This window comes from Erythrolamprus reginae, chromosome 7 (genome assembly GCF_031021105.1).
Source record: "Erythrolamprus reginae isolate rEryReg1 chromosome 7, rEryReg1.hap1, whole genome shotgun sequence".
Lineage (NCBI taxonomy): Eukaryota > Metazoa > Chordata > Lepidosauria > Squamata > Dipsadidae > Erythrolamprus > Erythrolamprus reginae.
Window position 1 is genome coordinate 6825404 of NC_091956.1, and position 22746 is coordinate 6848149.

Genomic DNA, 22746 nt, shown 5'->3' on the forward strand with positions numbered 1-22746 from the left:
TATATTATATACCTTAGATAAATGGAAGCTTAAATGGATAATTATTTCCTTAGGCTAATCAAAGGAGTGGGTTGCCTTAACTAGGCATGTAGGCTTGATCCTATCATATCCACAGAGGGCATTCCATATTCTTATAGACATGGATACTTAACCCACATTTTACTCTTTTCCTTAGATACAAATAACTCAGATTTAAATAAGACAGAATAATGAGATGCTTTCTTGACAAGATAGGTTTGCGATATCGTTGCAATAATTGACAGTAGGCTACAAAGTAAGACTGGGTCTTATTTTCAGGAAAATACGGTAATTAATTTCTCAGTCTCTGTTGTAAAGTATCCTTTTCTTTTTTAAAAAAAAACCAGGAATGATGCCAGAACTGTGAATGTCATCACCCTGGCTTGTTTTTCCAAAGTCACCAAGGTAAAATAAGCATTTTGGTCCAAGTTCAGATAAATGAATTTACACCAGTTCTATTGATTTATTTGATTTATAGGCTGACCCTCTACGAGGATTAGGGGCTGCTTAGAGCATATAAAAGAAAACAATATGATACAATTTATTTATTAATTGATTGATTTTGTCCAATACACAATGAGGGTTTTAGTGGGCATACACATAGTAAAATATATCTAAGAAAGAATAGAAGAAAAGTTATAGGAATAGAACATATCAATGAAAGAATAGAAGAAGAGATATAGGAATAGAAGAAAGGTATAGGAGATATAGGAGAGCAATAGGACAGGGGACGGAAGGCACTCTAGTGCACTTGTACTCGCCCCTTACTGACCTCTTAGGAAACTGGATAGGTCAACCGTAGATAATCTAAGGGTAAAGTGTTGGGGGTTTGGGGATGACACTATGGAGTCCAGTAATGAGTTCCACGCTTCGACAACTCGGTTACTGAAGTCATATTTTTTACAATCAAGTTTGGAGCGGTTAATATTAAGTTTAAATCTGTTGTGTGCTCTTGTGCTGTTGTGGTTGAAGCTGAAGTAGTCGCCGACAGGCAGGACATTGCAGCATATGATCCTGTGGGCAATACTTAGATCTTGTTTAAGGCGTCTTAGTTCTAAGCTTTCTAGGCCCAGGATTGAAAGTCTAGTCTCGTAGGGTCTTCTGTTTCGAGTGGAGGAGTGAAGGGCTCTTCTGGTGAAGTATCTTTGGACATTTCGGACAATGTCCTAAATTCAATTAAACTAAAATCCCCAATTAAAAAGTCAAGCATTCCCATTCAAACCACAAACATACGTAACATTCATTGATAGGGGCCAGAGTCTAATACCCCCAAGACGGGGGGCATAGAAGAGTCTTCAGGCTCTTAGGGAAGGCGAGGAGGGTGGAGGCAATGTGAATCTCCAGAGGGAGCTGATTCCAGAGGGCTGGGCCCCCCACAGAGAAGGCTCTTCCCCTAGGCCCCACCAAGCGACATTGTCTAGTTGACGGGACCTAGAGAAGGCCGACTCTGTGGGACCTAACCGGTCACTGGGACTCATGTGGCAGAAGGCGGTCCCGTAAGTAATCTGGTCCGGTGCCATGTAAGGATTGACACTTTGAAAACTAATACAGCGCGATGCTGCGATTTCACTGATGCTCCCTTCGCTGGAAAACCCCAGCTCCGGACTTCCGTTGCCAGCAAAGTGCTTGTTTTTGCGCTGCTGGGATTCCCCTGCAGCATGGCAAAAACACAGAGGTCCGGAGGTGGGGTTTCCCATGGAGGGGAGCCTCAGGGGAATCCCAGCAGTGCAAAAACGGGAGCTTCAGCTGGCAAAAGGGTTAAGTTTTGGGCTTGCACACATTAATCGCTTTTCCATTGATTCCTATGGGAAACATTGTTTCGTCTTACAAACTTTTCACCTTAAGAACCTCGTCCCGGAACCAGTTAAGTTTGTAAGACAAGGTATCACAGTAGTTCCTTTTAGTAGGTAAATTTAAAAAATAAAAAGGAAGGAAAGAGCAGCGTATGAAAGTTGTTTGCTCAAGAAATGGGGTGTTATAAAAAAAATTCCTTTTGCCTCCCATAGATCCAAGTTGCTGGCTTGACATTTTTCCTCGGAAAAGATGAAGACGGAAAGAAAAACAGTGACTCAGAATCGGAGGTCAGTGCACCCGGAAACCAGAATCGTAATTTAGCTACGTGCCTTGGGCCTAACTCTCAAAAGATGAGAATTGTGCTCTAAGACCAGTGATGGTGAATCTTTTTTGGTTTGCATGCTAAAAGGGGTGCGTGTGTGTGCTGTTCTGCCGGCATGTGCCAACCGGTTATGTCCCACGGAGTTGGACTTCTCCGGGTCCCGTCGACTAAACAATGTCGCCTGGCGGGACCCAGGGGAAGAGCCTTCTCTGTGGTGGCCCCGACCCTCTGGAACCAGCTCCCCCCGGAGATTAGAATTGCCCCCCACCCTCCTTGTCTTTCGTAAACTTCTTAAAACCCAACTCTGCCACCAGGCATGGGGGAACTGAGACATTTCCCCCTTGGCCTATACAGTTTATGCATGGTATATTTGTGTGTATGTTTTCTTTTTAATAAGGGGTTTTTAGTGACTTTTAACTATTAGATTTGTTATATATTGTGTTGTTACTGTTGTGAGCTGCCCCGAGTCTACGGAGAGGGGTGGCATTTATTTATTTATTGATTGATTTGATTTGATTTGATTTGATTTGATTTGATTTGATTTGTATGCCGCCCCTCTCCATGGACTCGGTCCGACTAACAACAGTAATAAAAACAGCATGTAACAATCCAATACTAAAACAACTAAAAAACCCTTATTATAAAACCAAACGTACATACAAACATACCATGCATAAATTGTAGAGGCGTAGGGGAAAACAATATCTCAGTTCCCCCATGCCTGACGGCAGAGGTGGGTTTTAAGGAACTTTACGAAAGGCGAGGAGGGTGGGGGCAATTCTAATCACTGGGGGGAGTTGATTCCAGAGGGCCGGGGCCACCACAGAGAAGGCTCTTCCCCTGGGTCCCACCAAACGACATTGTTTAGTCGACAGGACCCAGAGAAGGCCCACTCTGTGGGACCTAACTGGTCGCTGGGATTCGTGCGGCAGAAGGCGGTCTTAATAATAATGATAATAATAATAATAATAATAATAATAATAATAATAATAATAATAATAATAATTTCTCTTTTGCAAAATATTTATTTTTCAAGGACGACGGTCCTTCAGCAAGGGACTTGATGGTACGGTATGCCACCGGAAAGAAGACGACAAAGAACAAGAAGAAACTAGAGAAAGCTATGCGAGTTTTAAAAGTGAGTAGTGTTGTTTGGTAGACCTGGTCTAGACAAGGAGATCTAGACGCGAGACATGGTCAGGTGTGCCACGAAGCTCAGCTTCCGAGACCGGAAGCTGAGCTTTATTCTTTGCGCCCAGCTGGAGCTTCCCTCTCAGGGGCAGCAACAAATGTCCTTTGGGGCCCGGCGGGAGGGCACTGGCAGCGGGAACGGGAGGCTGCTGGCTGCAGCAGCCCCAGGCAGTCACCGGGGGGATGGCGGCGGCGAGAGGGAGCTCCAAGGTGGAGGCACCGACAGTGGTGGACGTGCTGCTGGATGCCGTACATGCTGGTGCTGCATGGCTCGCTGGCTGGGCCGGAGGTGCCAGCCCCGCAGCGCCAGCAGGTACGGCGTCCAGCAGCACGTCCAGCCGCCAACGTCGGTGCCTCCACCTTGGAGCTCCCTCTTGCCGCAGCCATCCCCCGGTGACTGCCCGGGGCCGCTGCAGCCAGCAGCCTCCCGTTCCCGCTGCCAGTGCCCTCCCGCCGGGCCCCAAAGGACAAGCAGCACGTCCAGCTGCCGCCGTCAGGGCTCCAGCTCGCAGTCAACCGCTCTGCTGCCACCCCTGGCTACTGCCCGATGCCGCTGTTGCCTGCGTGGTGTAATGAGAGAGAAAGAAAGAGAGATAGCAAGAGAGACAGAGAGAGAAAGAGAGATAGCAAGAGAGAAACAGAGAGAGAAAGATAGCAAGAGAGACAGAGAGAGAGAGAGATAGCAAGAGAGACAGAGAGAGAGAAAGAAAGAGAGAGAGAGATATATAGCAAGAGAGACAGAGAAAGAGAAAGAGAGAGATATATAGCAAGAGAGACAGAGAGGGAAAGATAGCAAGTGAGAGAGAGAGAGAGAGAGAAAGATAGCAAGAGAGACAGATAGAGAAAGAGAGAGAGAGATATAGCAAGAGAGAAAGAAAGAGAGAAAGCAAGAGAGAGAGCAAGAGAGGGGGGAAGGAGGGAGAGAGAAAGAGAGGAAGGAAGGAAGAGAGAAAGAAAGAGGGATGGATGGAGAGAGAAAGAAAGGAAGGAAGAGAGAGAAAGAGGGAGGGAGAGAGAAATAAAGCGAAAGGGAGGAAGAGAGATTTTTTTTGTCCAAACTCCCCTCCCCCCTCCCTCAATGTTCCCCAGGATTTTGAAAATATGAAAAATGTGCCACGGCTCAAAAAAGGTTGGGAAACCCTGATCTAGACATACCCTGCACCTCTCCTAATGCCGTCGAGTTACCAGTTGTACCAGAGCTTGTAGTCGGTTGCGTAACTGGACCGATTTTGAAATTTTTTTGGAGTGACTGTTAAGTGAACCGATAGACTGCTGTGGGTGTGGTTTTTCCACAAAAACAAAAGTAAATTACCTATGGCAGTGTTTCCCAACCTTGGCAACTGGAAGAGATCTGGACTTCAACTCCCAGAATTCCACAGCCAGCGAATGCTGGCTGGGGAATTCTGGGAGTTGAAGTCCAGATCTCTTCCAGTTGCCAAGGTTGGGAAACACTGACCTATGGGACCATCTCTTCCCTCCTGTATCCCATTGACTGGTTAAGGCCCACAGGGTCGGCCTTCTCCAGGTCCTGTCAGCCAGACAATAATAATAATGATAATAATAATTTATTACATTTGTATGCCCCCCCTCTCCGAAGACTCAGGGCGGCTCACAACAGTACAATGTGGGCTGACAACGATTCGTTCCATCTGTATCTCCTTTCCCAGTAGTAAGTTAATTCAGAGGAGGCTAATGAAACGTAACTACCGTGTTTCCCCGATAGTAAGACACCCCCGATTGTAAGACGTTATCGGGGGTTTCAGGGGGGTCGGCTAATATAAGCCGTACCCCGAAAGTAAGACATATGTCTTACTTTCGGGGAAACACGGGGGTATTGCCGCCTCCCTCATCTAGCTGCGCGCCGCCTCCTGCCCACTTCCGCGCCGCCCCCCCTCCATACGTCGCCGCGTCTGCCACCTCCCTCTGATCTTAATGAGCGCCGCCTCCTGCCCACTTCCGCGCCGCCCCCCCTCCATACGTCGCCGCGTCTGCCACCTCCCTCTGATCTTAATGAGCGCCGCCTCCTGCCCACTTCCGCGCCGCCCCCCCCCTCTATACGTCACCCGCGTCTGCCGCCTCTGTCTGATCCAAATGAGCGCCGCCTCCTGCCCACGCCATACTGTTCAGGTTGTTAATAAATGTTAATTTTATGGTTAAAACAAAAATTTCGACAATTTTTTTCCAATATAAGACATACCCCGAAAGTAAGACATAGTGGGGCTTTTGGGGATAAAAAGAAAGTAAGACACTGTCTTACTTTTGGGGAAACGCGGTATTGTTCTCCTTGTTTATTGAACACGTCTGTTTCTTCCTTCGCCAGAAACACAAGAAAAAAAAGAAGCCGGAAGTGTTCAACTTTTCAGCAATCCACTTGATCCATGATCCCCAAGGCAAGTCCATTTGATTTGAGATGAATCTTAGCAAGAACCAGTTTTTGACTTGCCTTATCTTGAAAGCTGAGTAGGGGTCAGTTCTGGTTCATCTTTGGATGGGGAGACACGGTCGTTGCAGATTCTCCCTATACCTTGATATCTCCAGGTCACACCATACAAAATCAGCTTCAGGAATAATCAACAATCTCCTCTTCCATTACTTAGCACTGTTTATTTTGGGGCATTTTCTTGAATAGAATAGGAACATGGAATGGAATGGAATGGAATAGAAATTAGGGAACGGAATGGGAAGGAAAATGTGGAATGAAATAGAAAATATGGAGTGGAATAGGATAGGATAGGGTTAGAAATGGAATGGAAGATATAATAGATAGGATAGGATCGGGCGGTAGGAAAAGCAAGTAGGATGCCTGGCTGCATAGCTAGAGGTATAACAAGCAGGAAGAGGGAGATTGTGATCCCCTTATATAGAGCGCTGGTGAGACCACATTTGGAATAATACTGTGTTCAGTTCTGGAGACCTCACCTACAAAAAGATATTGACAAAATTGAACGGGTCCAAAGACGGGCTACAAGAATGGTGGAAGGTCTTAAGCATAAAACGTATCAGGAGAGACTTCATGAACTCAATCTGTAGAGTCTGGAGGACAAAAGGAAAAGGGGGGACATGATCGAAACATTTAAATATGTCAAAGGGTTAAATAAGGTCCAGGAGGGAAGTGTTTTTAATAGGAAAGTGAACACAAGAACAAGGGGGACACAATCTGAAGTTAGTTGGGAGAAAGATCAGAAGCAACGTGAGAAAATATTATTTCACTGAAAGAGTAGTAGATCCTTGGAACAAACTTCCAGCAGACGTGGTTGGTAAATCCACAGTAACTGAATTTAAACATGCCTGGGATAAACATAGATCCATTGTAAGATAAAATATAGGAAATAGTATAAGGGCAGACTAGATGGACCATGAGGTCTTTTTCTGCCCTCAGTCTTCTATGTTTCTATGTTTCTAAGAATGGAAAGAAAGAAAGAAAGAAAGAAAGAAAGAAAGAAAGAAAAGAAACCCTTAGAAACACCCTTTCCCTTCTGTCCACCAGACTAGAATGCAGCTGCGAGAGCTATCATGGGCTTCCCTAAATACGCCCATGTCACACCAACACTCCGCAGTCTGCATTGGTTGCCGATCAGTTTCCGGTCACAATTCAAAGTGTTGGTTATGACCTATAAAGCCCTTCGTGGCAGCGGGCCAGAATATCTCCGGGACCGCCTTCTGCCGCACCAATCCCAGCGACCAGTTAGGTCCCACAGAGTTGGCCTTCTCTGGGTCCCGTCAACTAAACAATGTCGTTTGGCGGGACCCAGGGGAAGAGCCTTCTCTGTGGCGGCCCCGACCCTTTGGAACCAACTCCACCCAGATATCAGAGTTGCCCCCACCCTCCTAGCCTTTCGTAAGCTCCTTAAAACCCACCTCTGTCGTCAGGCATGGGGGAATTGACATGTTCCCTCCCCCTAGGCTTATATAATTTATGCATGGTACGCTAGTATGTATGATTGGTGTTTTTTAAATTAACTTAAATATTAGATTTGTTTTACATTGTATTGTTATTGCTGTGAGCCGCCCCGAGTCTGCGGAGAGGGGCGGCATACAAATCTGATTAAACTTAAACTTAAACTTAAACTGGACAGATCATCAATTTCCTCTTAATTTCAGATTTTGCTGAGAAACTGTTAAAGAATCTGGAGTCTTCAAAGGAGAGGTTTGAAGTGAAGATGATGCTGATGGATCTAATTTCTAGGCTAATCGGGATTCACGAGGTAAAGTTAACTTTCTGAGCAGGGGTGGATTCCTATTACCAGCCGCTACCGGTGTGCTGGGCACGCAGCTTCGATAATCGTGCATGTGTTCGCGTGCCCCCACCGTGTTTTTGATTCCACCCATGCGCAGGAAGCAAAAATCTTGTGAGGCGAAACACACATGCATGAGAAGTGATGTGCCGGTGCCTGGAGGCTGTTGGGGTCTGGATAGGTGTCAACAGACTCAAACTCAACCCGGATAAGACGGAGTGGCTGTGGGTTTTGCCTCCCAAGGACGATTCCATCTGTCCATCCATCACCCTGGGGAGGGGGATTATTGACACACACACCCTCAGAGGGGGTCCGCAACTTGTGCGTCCTCCTCGATCCACAGCTCACATTAGAAAACCATCTTTCAGCTGTGGTGAGGGGGTGCGTTTGCCCAGGTTCGCCTGGTGCACCAGTTGCGGCCCTATTTGGACCGGGAGTCACTGCTCACAGTCACTCATGCCCCCATCACCTCGAGGTTCGACTACTGTAACGCTCTCTACATGGGGCTACCTTTGAAGAGTGTTCGGAAACTTCAGATCGTGCAGAATGCAGCCGTGAGAGCTAAACATTTTGCCCACACTCCGCAGCCTGCACTGGTTTCCCATCAGTTTCCGGTCACAATTCAAAGTGTTGGTCATGACCTATAAAGCCCTACATGGCATCGGACCAGAATACCTCCGGGACCGCCTTCTGCCGCACGAATCCCAGCGACCGGTTAGATCCCACAGAGTTGGCCTTCTCCGGGTCCCGTCGACTAAACAATGCTGTTTGATGGGACCCAGGGGAAGAGCCTTCCCTGTGGCGGCCCCGGCCCTCTGGAATCAACTCCCCCTGGAGATTCAAATTGCCCCCACCCTCCTTGTCTTTCGTAAACTTCTTAAAACTGTAGTGCTAAAATGAAAGGTGTTTCCGTTCAGCTCCCCAGCGAGCAAGTTCATTCGGTGTTATTTTACAGTCATTTCTGTTGTTTTTGAATCATGCTGTGAGTACATAAATCTTGGTAGACAGAGGAGGCTGGGAGGAATGCATGTGGAATGTAATTAAGAGAGATAACGGGAGAAAAGGAATGTGTTAGTATGAACTGCATTTTGAATACGGAAGTGAAGAGAATAAAATGGAGTTTCTTTGTTTATGAAATACTGCATAGAAACATAGAAGACTGACGGCAGAAAAAGACCTCATGGTCCATCTAGTCTGCCCTTATACTATTTCCTGTATTTTATCTTAGGATGGATCTATGTTTATCCCAGGCATGTTTAAATTCAGTTACTGTGGATTTACCAACCACGTCTGCTGGAAGTTTGTTCCAAGGATCTACTACTCTTTCAGTGAAATAATATTTTCTCACGTTGCTTTTTATCTTTCCCCCAACTAACTTCAGATTTTGTCCCCTTGTTCTTGTGTTCACTTTCCTGTTAAAAACACTTCCCTCCTGGACCTTATTTAACCATTTAACATATGTTTCGATCATGTCCCCCCTTTTCCTTCTGTCCTCCAGACTATACAGATGGAGTTCATTTAGTAAGAGTTATTTTTAATAGCTAAAGTTCTACCAGAAACCAGAACAGAGCCCAACATTTCATTCTGCTTAGCGAGAAAAATTGATAAGGGAGTTTTGCTTCATTTTACGACCGTTCTTGCCACAGTTGTTAGGTGAATCACCGCAGTTGTTACGTTAGTAACACGGTTGCTAAGTGAACCTGGCTTCCCCACTGACTTCCCTTGGTAGTGGATGATGGTTGTTGTTGTTGTTTTACTCAGTAGTCCCATTTCATTTGGAGCTGACCTCTTGAAAACTTTCTATGTTTCCGTAGCTTTTCCTCTTCAACTTTTATCCTTTCATACAACGATTTCTGCAGCCCCACCAAAGAGGTAAGTGGCATCAATACAATATACAGTGGTTCCTCTACTTACGAACTTAATTCATCCCGTAACCAGGTTCTTAAGTAGAAAAGTTTGTAAGTAGAAGCAATTTTTCCCATAGGAATCAATGTAAAAGCAAATAAGGCGTGCGATTGGGGAAACCACAGGGAGGGTGGAGGCCCTGTTTCCTCCCAGGAGATTCCTAGAGAGGCCCCACTGAGGCTTCTCCCCACCTTTTCCAGCCCTGTTTCCTCCCAGGAGATTCCTAGAGAGGCCCCACTGAGGCTTCTCCCCACCTTTTCCAGCCCTGTTTCCTCCCAGGAGATTCCTAGAGAGGCCCCACGGAGGCTTCTCCCTGCCTTTTCCGGCCCTGTTTCCTCCCAAGATTCCTAGAGAGGCCCCACAGAGGCTTCTCGCCACCTTTTCCAGCCCTGTTTCCTTCCAGGAGATTCCTAGATAGGCCCCACGGAGGCTTCTCCCCGCCTTTTCCAGCCCTGTTTCCTCCCAGGACATTCCTAGAGAGGCCCCACAGAGGCTTCTCCCTGCCTTTTCCGGCCCTGTTTCCTCCCAGGACATTCCTAGAGAGGCCCCACGGAGGCTTCTCCCCGCCTTTTCCAGCCCTGTTTCCTCCCAGGACATTCCTAGAGAGGCCCCACGGAGGCTTCTCCCTGCCTTTTCCGGCCCTGTTTCCTCCCAGAAGATTGCTAGAGAAGCCCCACGGAGGCTTCTCCCCACCTTTTCCGGCCCTGTTTCCTTCCAGGAGATTCCTGGAGAGGCCCCACGGAGGCTTCTCCCTGCCTTTTCCAGTTACAGTTTCGGAGGCTCAGATTTGTAAGTGGAAAATGGTTCTTGAGAATTGGCAAAAAAAATCTTTGAACACCTGGTTCTTATCTAGAAAAGTTTGTAAGTAGAGGCATTCATAGGTAGAGGTACCCCTGTATCTGTTCTGACTTGGCCTTTGCAGAAGCAATAAAACAGACTCCCTGCAGAGGAAAACCCCTCTTTATTTACCCCTTGGGAATTAATTGCATTCACCCACAACTGAAACAATAGTCCTTATTAGTTTTTTATGATAAATGCAAGGCTGTGAGCTCCAAGCCGGTTCTGATCCAGCTACTGCAGGGGCTGACCATAACAGGCAGATGCTCACTTACCAATAAATATTCTGGCTTGCAAAGAATTAAAATACAGTGGTACCTCATCTTACCAATGCCTCTTCTAACGAACTTTTCAAGTTACGAACCCGGTGTTTACGATTTTTTTGCCTCTTCTTCCGAACTATTAGCACCTTACGAACCCAAGCAGCTGCTGCTGGGATGAAGGGGTTTCTTTTTTTCCCCTTTTTTGAAGAAAGAAAAGGGAGGGGCAGCTTGGAGAAGTAAAGATTTTGCATGCTGGCAAAGGCACTGAAACGGTGTCTTTTGAAGAAAGAAAAGGGAGGGGCAGCTTGGAGAAGTAAAGATTTTGCATGCTGGCAAAGGCACTGAAACGGTGTCTTTTGAAGAAAGAAAAGGGAGGGGCAGCTTGGAGGAGTAAAGATTTTGCATGCTGGCAAAGGCACTGAAACGGTGTCTTTTGAAGAAAGAAAAGGGAGGGGCAGCTTGGAGGAGTAAAGATTTTGCATGCTGGCAAAGGCACTGAAACGGTGTCTTTTTAAGAAAGAAAAGGGAGGGGCAGCTTGGAGGAGTAAAGATTTTGCATGCTGGCAAAGGCACTGAAACGGTGTCTTTTTAAGAAAGAAAAGGGAGGGGCAGCTTGGAGGAGTAAAGATTTTGCATGCTGGCAAAGGCACTGAAACGGTGTCTTTTGAAGAAAGAAAAGGGAGGGGCAGCTTGGAGGAGTAAAGATTTTGCATGCTGGCAAAGGCACTGAAACGGTGTCTTTTTAAGAAAGAAAAGGGAGGGGCAGCTTGGAGAAGTAAAGATTTTGCATGCTTGCAAAGGCACTGAAACGGTGTCTTTTTAAGAAAGAAAAGGGAGGGGCAGCTTGGAGAAGTAAAGATTTTGCATGCTTGCAAAGGCACTGAAACGGTGTCTTTTTAAGAAAGAAAAGGGAGGGGCAGCTTGGAGAAGTAAAGATTTTGCCTGCTGGCAAAGGCACTGAAACGGTGTCTTTTTAAGAAAGAAAAGGGAGGGGCAGCTTGGAGGAGTAAAGATTTTGCATGCTGGCAAAGGCACTGAAACGGTGTCTTTTTAAGAAAGAAAAGGGAGGGGCAGCTTGGAGAAGTAAAGATTTTGCATGCTGGCAAAGGCACTGAAACGGTGTCTTTTGAAGAAAGAAAAGGGAGGGGCAGCTTGGAGGAGTAAAGATTTTGCATGCTGGCAAAGGCACTGAAACGGTGTCTTTTTAAGAAAGAAAAGGGAGGGGCAGCTTGGAGAAGTAAAGATTTTGCATGGTGGCAAAGGCACTGAAACGGTGTCTTTTGAAGAAAGAAAAGGGAGGGGCAGCTTGGAGAAGTAAAGATTTTGCATGGTGGCAAAGGCACTGAAACGGTGTCTTTAAGAAAGAAAAGGGAGGGGCGCCCCCCTTGCCTTTCTTCCTTCCCACTCACCCTTTAGCCTAGCCTTGCTTCTTCCACCCGCCCCCTTTAGCTGCTCTTCCCTGCCCTCTGTTCGCCTCCCTTCTAAAGTTTGGGATTTTCCTGAAGGATTTGCACGCATTATTTGCTTTTACATTGATTCCTATGGGAAACATTGTTTCGTCTTACGAACATTTCACCTTACGAACCTCCTCCTGGAACCAATTAAGTTCGTATGATGAGGTGCCACTGTATTATTTAACTTTTTGGGGGTAATCAGACTACTGGAAAATGGCAAGTCGTTTTTTCCGGCCCAAAAGCTTCTGTTTATTTTGATTTATTTGTCAAACTTAAACTCTGCTTATCTCACTTTCCAAGAGGGACTGGATGGTTTACAGAACCTTCAGGTCATTTTTCAACCTTTGATATCTTCGGTCATCAGCATTTTCAAATGGGGGTGGGGAGAGATGATTAAACATGGAGAACCCTTGCCAGTTGCTGCCAGCAATTCTAAACAAAATTCCCCAGCGATAAAAGTAATGATTTTATTTTGCTTTTTCTGTTTGAGGAACTCATCGTACCTCTTGGGCCATCATTAAAACTCTTTTTTTTTTCTTGCAGAAGTTACCAAGATTCTCCTTTTTGCTGCGCAATCCGCTCACCAGCTTGTCCCACCAGAGGTAAGGCTGTTTCACAGTTCACGTTAGCCAAAATCACTAGAAAGAAGCAGACTTTAGTTTAGTTCAGTGCACTTTGTACAAGAAAATGTGCCAAACAACAGCAATCTTATATGACCACTGCATTAATTTTGCATTTATTTTGGTTAGGTTTGGGTAGTTATGGAACGAATTAGAACGACCAGAAGTTCTATTGGTTAGGCCCCACAGAGTGGGCCTTCTCCGGGTCCCGTCGACGAAACAATGTCGTCTGGCGGGACCCAGGGGAAGAGCCTTCTCTGTGGCGGCCCCGACCCTCTGGAATCAACTCCCCCCGGGAGAATAGGACCGCTCCCACCCTCCTCGCCTTTTGCAAACTCCTTAAAACCCACCTCTGCCGTCAGGCATGGGGAAATTGATTCCCGCGGACCGTTCCTGTTTCATGCATGGTTTTTGTCTGGGATGTATGACTGTTTTTATATTAAGGGTTTTAAATTGCTTTTTAACTATTGGATTTGTATTGTGTTTTTTGTTGTGAGCCGCTCCGAGTCTCCGGAGAGGGGCGGCATACAAATCTAATTGATAGATAGATAGATAGATAGATAGATAGATAGATAGATAGATAGATAGATAGATAGATAGATAGACTAGATAGACTAGATAGACTAGGTAGGTAGGTAGGTAGATTAGATTAGATTAGATTAGATTAGATAGATGATAGGTAGGTAGGTAGGTAGATAAGATTAGATAGATAGATAGATAGATAGATAGATAGATAGATAGATAGATAGATAGATAGATAGATTAGATAGATTAGATTAGATAGATAGATAGATAGAAAGAAAGATAGATAGATAGATAGATAGATAGATAGATAGATAGATAGATAGATAGATAGATAGATAGATTAGATAGATAGATTAGATAGAAAGAAAGAAAGAAAGAAAGAAAGAAAGATAGATAGATAGAAAGAAAGATAGATAGATAGATAGATAGATAGATAGATAGATAGAAAGAAAGAAAGATAGATAGTGTTGTGGTTCAGTCTGGGACCCCTCCGGGAATGGCTGACCTTCTGTCGGTTTCCAGCTCAGAGGGAGAGGCTGAGGAACAGGAGGTGCAGACTGACGAGGAATCCCAGGCTGAAGAAGAAGGACAGCCAGAGTCCCACCAGGGGGAGCTCTCCCCAGCAAGCAGCCTGGATTCCTTAGGGGAAAATGCTCAAGACATCATAGATATGCGACAAAGGAGAGCTAATCAGAGACGGACTCAATTGGCTAAGTATTTCCAGCATTAGAGGTCACAGCTGGGTTTGGGTGTGGTGCTCTTGGGAAAGGATAAAAGGCGGACCCACCCTTCCTGGCTTGTGGAGTTTTATCTTGGAGATTCGTGAGACCTGTCTGTGAACTTTGGTGGCTTACAATCCTGGTTTGTGCCTTGGACTATTGAAACCTTGGGGGGGGGTGCCAGCAAGAAGCTTGTGGTATTGACTGGACATCAGGACCCTGCTGTAACGTATTATAGCCTGTCTGTTGTGAAGACAGGTTTTCCTTTGTGCTTATTTTTTCCAGCTATAAAATACTTTTGGCTTTTACCAGAGTGTCTGGCTGTTTTTTCAGTTGGTGTTGAGGTTTGGGAAAACCCAGACAGAACAGATAGAAAGATAGATAGATAGATTAGATAGATAGATAGATAGATAGATAGATAGATAGATAGATAGATAGATAGATAGATAGATAGATAGATAGATAGATAGAAAGATAGATAGATAGATAGATAGATAGATAGATAGATAGAAAGAAAGAAAGAAAGATAGATAGATAGATAGATAGATAGATAGATAGACTAGATACATACATACATACATACATACATACATACATACATACATACATACATACATACATACATACTGTACTCCATTTTACAATAAGCCGCAATGGCACAGTGGTTAGAGTTCAGTACTGCAGGCTACTTCTGCTCACTGCTGGCTGCCTATAGTTTGGTAGTTCAATTCTCACCAGGGAGACATGATAGCAGCCTTCCAATATTTGTGGAGCTGCCACAGAGAGAGGAGGGGGTTATTCCTCATTTTTTAAAGAAGTGGGGGAGAAAAATATCTCCCAAACGAAGTCTCCAGCCTAATTATTTTCCCCCTTCTTTTCCACAGACTATACAGCCCGTCATCATGACAATAGCTAACAACTTTGTGACGGACAAAAACTCTGGGGAAGTCATGACCGTTGGGTAAGGGGTCCCCAAACCCATTTCCTCCCATGTTGACTGTATGTCTGTAACTTGTTGCTTATATCCTAAGACTTTTATTAATATTGCTTCTTCATTGCTCATTTGACCCCTATGACAATCATTAAGTGTTGTACCACATGATTCTTGACAAATGTATATTTTATTTTATGTACGCTGAGAGCATAAGACAAATTCCTTGTGTGTCCAATCACACTTGGACAATAAAATTCTATTCTATTCTATACTTGGCAAGAATTCTTCAGCCAGTTCTGCTGCACACCTTAGTTTTGGGGGGGGGGGGGGAGGAAAATAGGAAAAAATCTACCTACCAGGTATTCATCTAACACAGTGTTTCCCAACCTTGGCAACCTGAAGATATTTGGACTTCAACTCCCAGAATTCCCCAGCCAACGGATGCTGGGGAAGTCCAGATATCTCCAAGTTGCCAAGTTTGGGAAACACTGATATAGAAACATAGAAGACTGACGGCAGAAAAAGAACTCATGATCCATCTAGTCCAGCGTTTCCCAACCGGTGTGCCGCGGCACACTAGTGTGCCGCGAGACACGGCCAGGTGTGCCGCGAAGCCTAGGGAAGCTCCAGCTGGGCGGGGCGCTGCCGGACCGCCGGTGCCTCGGACCTGGAGCACCCACTCGCAGCTGTCCCCCGGCTACTGCCCGATGCAGCTGTTTCCAGCGCTCTCCTGCTGGGCCCCAAAGAAGGAAGGCGGGAAAAAGGAGAGCTTCATTATTCATGCCTCCTTTTTCCCACCTTCCTTCTTTGGGGCCCAGCAGGAAAGCGCTGGAAACAGCGGCATCTTGCAGTAGCCGGGGGACAGCTGCGAGCACCGTTCCCCGTAAGCTGCCCCCTCTCCTCCGCCGCCGCCTTCTGCCTTGGGGCGTGATTCGCCCCCTCTCCTCCGCTGCCGCCGCCACCTCCTGTCTTGGGGCACGATCTGCCCTCTCTCCTCCGCCGGCGCTTCCTGCCTTGGGGCGAGCAATCCGGGAGTCCGGGACTGTGTGGCTTTGTGCCATGAAGAGAAAACGGCCGACTTTTCCCTGCTGCCCGAGCCGTTTTCTCTTCATGGCGCAAAGCCACACAGTCCCGGACTCCCGGATCGCTCGCTTCTCCAGTCAGCAAAGCCATCTGCCCAGGAAAGCGCCGCGCATTGCAAAAGTGTGATGCTTTTCCGGGCAGCCGGCTTGCTGGCTGGAGAAGCAAGCGATCCGGGAGTCCGGGACTGTGGCTTTGCGCCATGAAGAGAAAATGGCAGCAGGGAAAAGTCAGCCGCGCTAACGGGAGGCGGCGCGTGGCTGGGCGCTGGCGACATCTGGGAGGGCGAGGGGGCTGATGGCTGCTGCCTCTTAGCTGCAGAGCCAGCGGGCCGAGGCGAAGACAACGGCCGCCGGCTCTCTCCCTCCACTCTCTCTCCGGCTCTCTGTCTTTCTTTTTCTCTCTGTTGCCGGCGTGGTGAACGAGAGAGAAAGAGAGAGAGAGAAAAAGGAGGGGAGAGAGAATGAGAGAAAGACAGCAAGAGAGAGGGAAAGAAAGCAAGAGAGAGAGAGAAAGAGAGGGGGGAAGGAGGGAGAGGGAAAGACATAGAGGGAGGGAAGGAGGGAGAGAGAAAGAGAGCAAAAAAGAGAGGAAGAAAGAAAGAAAGAGGGAGGGAGAGAAAGAAGGGAAGGAAGGAAGAGAGAGAAAGAGGGAGGGAGAAATAGAGTGAAATGGAGGAAGAGATTTTTTTTTGTCCAAATTTTTCTTTAGGGCCCCCGCCCCGCCCCTCAGTGTTCCCCAGAATTTTGAAAATATGAATAATGTGCCGCGGCTCAAAAAAGGTTGGGAAACACTGATCTAGTCTGCCCTTATACTATTTCCTGTATTTTATCTTAGGATGGATCTATGTTTATCCCAGGCATGTTTAAATTCATTGACTCTGGATTTACCAACTATGTCTGCTGGAAGTTTGTTCCAAGGATCTACTACTCTTTCAGTCAAATAATATTTTCTCATGTTGCTTTTGATCTTTCCCCCAACTAACTTCAGATTGTGTCCCCTTGTTCTTGTGTTCACTTTCCTATTAAAAACACTTCCCTCCTGGACCTTATTTAACCCTTTAACATATTTAAATGTTTCGATCATGTCCCCCCTTTTCCTTCTGTCCTCCAGACTATACAGATTGAGTTCATTAAGTCTTTCCTGATACGTTTTATGCTTAAGACCTTCCACCATTCTTGTAGCCTGTTTTTGGACCCGTTCAATTTTGTCAATATCTTTTTGTAGGTGAGGTCTCCAGAACTGAACAGAGTATTCCAAATGTGGTCTCACCAGCGCTCTATATAAGGGCATCACAATCTCCCTCTTCCTGCTTGTTATACTTCTAGATATGCAGCCAAGCATCCTACTTGCTTTTCCTACTGCCCGACCACACTGCTCACCCATTTTGAGACTGTCAGAAATCACTACCCCTAAATCCTTCTCTTCTGAAGTTTTTGCTAACACAGAACTGCCAATGCAATACTCAGATTGAGGATTCCTTTTCCCCAAGTGCATTATTTTACATTTGGAAACATTAAACTGCAGTTTCCATTGCTTTGACCATTTATCTAGTAAAGCTAAACCATTTACCATATTACAGACCCCTCCAGGAATACTCGAAAAAATGTATTTTTAAAAAAAGTTGTATTTTCCAACTTTTTAAGGATCAACGCTATTAAAGAGATATCTGTTCGGTGCCCTCTGGCCATGACGGAAGATTTGCTTCAAGACCTGGTTCAATACAGATCTCATAAAAACAAAAGTGAGTCATTTGTGTATTTGTTTACAAAATTAATGACCTCTGTAGACACATATTCTCCTGAGGGATCTTGTTTACTTGTTTCAGCCTCTTTTAGGGAGGAAAGTGGTGTGTCTTATAGAATGAAAAATGTGTGTGTGTGTATTTATATTTCTGAACTTAGCTTTGCATGTGATGCTCAATGCTATGAATTGTTCTCCACAGATGTAGTCATGTCAGCAAGAACGCTCATCCACCTGTTCCAGTCACTGAATCCACAAATGTTGCAGAAAAAATTCCGGGTAAATGTTTATTCCATTTGCACGTCAAAGAATGAACTGTTCGCCGTTTATTTATTTATTTTACTTATTTATTGGATTTGTATGTCGCCCCTCTCCATAGACTCGGGGCGGCTAACAACAATGATAAAAACAGCATGTAACAATCCAATCCAATACTAAAATAACTAAAAAAACCACCTTATAATAAAAATCAAACAGACATACAGACATACCATGCGTAAATTGTAAAGGCCTAGGGGGAAAGGATATAGGGTTTATTAATCACTGATTTGTCTGCAGGGTAAACCAACAGAGGCCACATCAGAAGCTAAAATCCACGAATATGGAGAATTGGATGTCAAAAATTATATTCCAGGAGCTGAAATCCTGGAGCTCGAAAAGAAAGGAGAAAAAAGCCTTGAAGAAGAAGAAGGTCAGTTTGAGTTTGGCATCCATACATTTCTGGTCCTTTCGGTTAGGAATTCTGTGAGTTGAAATCCACAGGTGTTTGAATTGCCAAGTATCGTATTTTTCGCAGCATAAGATGCTCCCAAACTATTTTCACCTTACTAACCCAAGCCGCCGCCACTGGGATGCCCCGCCTCCGGACTTTGCTGGCAACGGAAGTCCGGAGGTGGGGTTTCAAGGACTTCTGTGTTTTCAGGATGCTGCAGTTTCGCTGAGGCTCCCCTCGCTGGAAACCCCACCTCCGGACTTTCCGTTGCCAGCGAAGCACCCGTTTTTGTGCTGCTGGGATTCCCCTGCTGGGATTCCCCTGCAGCATCACAAAAACACGGAAGTCCGGAGGTGGGGTTTCCCATGGAGCGGAGCCTCAGGGGAATCCCAGCAGCGCAAAAACAGGCGCTTCAATGGCAACAGAAGTCCGGAGGTGGGGTTTCCCATGGAGGGGAGCCTCAGGGGAATCCCAGCAGTGCAAAAACGGTCACTTCGGCTGGCAAAAGGGGTGAGTTATGGGCTTGCACACATTAATCGCTTTTCCAATGATTCCTATGGGAAGCATTGTTTCGTCTTACAAACTTTTCACCTTACAAACCTCGTCCCGGAACCAATTAAGTTCGTAAGACGAGGTATCACTGTAATTTCAGTATATTTCATAAGTGTTTTAATGACTGCTGTTGCCTTTAGGCTTACACTTGTTCTTTACAAAGGTTTGAAGGAACCAAAACACACCCTCTTAAAAAAAAAATTCCAACTCTGTTGCACCGCTCACATTTTTTTTGTTTTTCAACCTCTTTGCAGACGGTTGGGAGACAGCCAGCTGCAGCGAAGAGGAAGATGACGAAGAAGGAGAATGGGTGGATGTGCATCACTCTTCAGATGAGGAGCAGCAGGAGATAGTAGGGCATCCTTTCATTCTTCTGTGTTTTTACCGAACATTTTCCTCTATAGTTGTAATTATAATCCTTTGCTAAATTCCTAGCTAATTTAGTTGTGTGTCAGTTGCAGGACGTGATGGCCAGGGGTTATCAACCCAGTGACGATATTCCGGGTTGGGGTGGTTGGTTGTGAAAACCTGGATTTAGACGTTTCAAAATTGTAGTGTATATGTATAATTACAGGCATATAATTCTTTACTTTTGTAAAGGGTGGGAGAATACATCAGAAGTGTTCTAGGGGCGCAGGCTTTAGACAAGATTGGGAGTTCCTGTTCTGGGATGAAATGGAATGGAAAATATGGAATGGAATGGAATGGAATGGAAAATATGGAATGGAATGGAATAGAATAGGAATATTGGAATGGAATGCAGTAGAATAGAATAGAAAATATGGAATAGAATAGACTGTGGAATGGAATAGAATAAAATATTGGAATGGAATAGAAAATGTGGAATGAAATAGAATAGAAAAGGAATATTGGAATTGAATAGAATAGAAAATATAGAATAGGAATATTGGAATAGAATAGAATAGAAAATATGGAATGGAATAGAATAGGAATACAGTATTGGAATGGAATAGAATAGAATAGGAATATTGGAATGGAATAGGATAGAATGGAATAGAAAATATGGAATGGAATAGAAAATATGGAATGGAATAGAATATTAGAATGGCACGCTATGGCATACTATATAACATTATATAGTATTACGTAATTATAATATAATATAAGCCTCACCTGTGTTGCCTCTTCCCTTAAAAAGGCGAAAAAGGTGGACAGCATGCCCGTGGAGGAACGGAAGGCCAAGGCAACGGAAGTCAGCAGCGGCCGCCTTCTCACCCAAGAAGACTTCCAGAAAATCCGACTCGCTCAGCTGAGCAAAGAACTCAAGTCTGCTCCTGGCAAGGCCTCCAAGAGGAAGAACATAGAAATAGACAGCGATGAAGAACCAAGGTAAAAAGCCGTGGCTGTGCAGGCAGGGGGCTCTTGAGGGAGGGACACCAGCAAAACGCAAGGGCCTCAACCACTACCCAAAATGGCTCTCAAGACCTCCTCACCCTACAAGAATGGTGGAAGGTCTTAAGCATAAAACGTATCAGGAAAGACTTCATGGACTCAATCTGTAGAGTCTGGAGGACAGAAGGAAAAGGGGGGACACGATCGAAACATTGAAATATGTTCAAGGGTTAAATAAGGTCCAGGACGGAAGTGTTTTTTTTAAAAAAAATATTTTTCATTGAATTTTCAAAAGGACAAACAAGGACATACAACACAAAACATTTAAGGAGCTACCATTGCTCCGCTTGTCGTAGAAGTCTAACTAATACAAAAATATAAAAAATCCTAACTGTAATCAAATCAAAGCAGAAATACCACACATGTAAGTTACATTCTTGTTAAATTTAACTCTATATTTTTAATATTAAACTTATTAATTAAATTTCTTTATATTTTAGAATATTCTATGCTTATACAAAAGGAAAAGGGAAAAGGTTATTAGTAATACTATTTACTATTTCATTCTATATTATAATTAATTGTTAATACCATCTTTAAAATTCCACCAATCATATACTTTGTCCCATATTTTATAATATTCAGTTTCAGTTTGATTATTTAAACGTTTAGTCATCATATCTAGTTCTGCACATTCTATAATTTTTTTAAATACTTCAGGGGGGGACATGATCGAAACATTTAAATACCGTATGTTAAAGGGTTAAATAAAGTCCAGGAGGGAAGTGTTTTTAATAGGAAAGTGAACACAAGAACAAGGGGACACAATCTGAAGTTAGTTGGGGGAAAGATCAAAAGCAACGTGAGAAAATATTATTTTACTGAAAGAGTAGTAGATCCTTGGAACAAACTTCCAGCAGACGTGGTTGGTAAATCCACATACCTAGGATAAACAGATATCCATTGTAAGATAAAATACAGGAAATAGTATAAGGGCAGACTAGATGGACCATGAGGTCTTTTTCTGCCGTCAGTCTTCTATGTTTCTATGTTTCTTGAAGGGATATTTAGAATAGAATAGAATAGAATTTTATTGGCCAAGTGTGATTGGACACACAAGGAATTTGTCTTGGTGCGTATAAAATATACATTTGTCAAGAATCATGTGGTATGACAATGATTGTCGTGGGGTCAAATAAGCAATGAAGAAGCAATATTAATAAAAATCTTAGGATATAAGCAACAAGTTACAGTCATACAGTCAACATGGGAAGAAATGGGTGATAGGAATGATGAGAAAAACTAGTAGAATAGAAGTGCAGATTTAGTAGAAAGTCTGACAGTGTTGAGGCAATTATTTGTTTAGCAGAGTGATGGCGTTTCCCCCCTTTTGGCTCCAAGCTGTTATTATATCTCTGATTTTTTTTACAGGGGGGAGCTGCTATCACTTAGAGACATCGAGCACCTCCACAAAAAACCTCGGTCCGATAAAGAGACCAGATTAGCCACAGCACTGGTGAGTTGTGTGGTTGCGAACGTGCCAGACTTAAAATTCACAGCAGTGGTTTATAAAAGCATGTGGAAAGCCAAACCAGCCTTTCCCCCTTTCCCCCTAGGCTTTCTATCTGTCCATCCATCACCCTGGGGGGGCAGAATTATTGACCCCCTCAGAGAGGGTCCGCAACTTGGGCGTCCTCCTCGATCCACAGCTCACATTAGAGAAACATCTTTCAGCTGTGGCGAGGGGGGCGTTTGCCCAGGTTCGCCTGGTGCACCAGTTGTGGCCCTATCTGGACCGGGAGTCACTGCTCATAGTCACTCATGCCCTCACCACCTCGAGGTTCGACTACTGTAACGCTCTCTACATGGGGCTACCTTTGAAAAGTGTTCGGAAACTTCAGATTGTGCAGAATGCAGCTGCGAGAGCAATCATGGGCTTTCCCAAATATGCCCATGTTACACCAACACTCCGCAGTCTGCATTGGTTGCCGATCAGTTTCCGGTCACAATTCAAAGTGTTGGTTATGACCTATAAAGCCCTTCATGGCACCAGACCAGATTATCTCAGGGACCGCCTTCTGCCGCACGAATCCCAGCGGCCGATAAGGTCCCACAGAGTTGGCCTTCTCCGGGTCCTGTCAATTAAACAATGTCGTTTGGCAAGACCCAGGGGAAGAGCCTTCTCTGTGGCAGCCCCGGCCCTCTGGAACCAGCTCCCCCCAGAGATCAGAATTGCCCCCATCCTCCTCGCCTTTTGTAAGCTCCTTAAAACCCACCTCTGTCGTCAGGCATGGGGGAACTGAGATAATCCTTTCCCCCTAGGCCTATACAATTTATGCATGATATGGTTGTGTGTATGTTTGGTTTTTAATAAGGGTTTTTAGTTATTTTAAATATTAGATTTGTTGTGTGCTGTTTTTACTATTGTTGTTAGCCGCCCCGAGTCTGTGGAGAGGGGCGGCATACAAATCTAATAAATTCCTTCCTTC

General features: G+C 44.9%; 1 protein-coding gene across 1 annotated transcript in view; it reads left to right on the forward strand.

Moving 5' to 3' along the window:
• The window catches only part of SDAD1 (SDA1 domain containing 1), a 36864-nt gene that overhangs the window by 8227 nt on the left and 5891 nt on the right, over positions 1–22746 (forward strand). The window contains exons 7-20 of the mRNA XM_070756905.1: positions 366–423; positions 2025–2099; positions 3171–3272; positions 5646–5715; positions 7427–7530; positions 9375–9432; positions 12563–12621; positions 14768–14844; positions 17544–17641; positions 17843–17919; positions 18199–18331; positions 19159–19256; positions 20064–20254; positions 21689–21773. Coding sequence (XP_070613006.1) covers positions 366–423; positions 2025–2099; positions 3171–3272; positions 5646–5715; positions 7427–7530; positions 9375–9432; positions 12563–12621; positions 14768–14844; positions 17544–17641; positions 17843–17919; positions 18199–18331; positions 19159–19256; positions 20064–20254; positions 21689–21773 — 1285 coding nt within the window. The remainder of the gene's footprint in view (positions 1–365; positions 424–2024; positions 2100–3170; positions 3273–5645; positions 5716–7426; positions 7531–9374; positions 9433–12562; positions 12622–14767; positions 14845–17543; positions 17642–17842; positions 17920–18198; positions 18332–19158; positions 19257–20063; positions 20255–21688; positions 21774–22746) is intronic.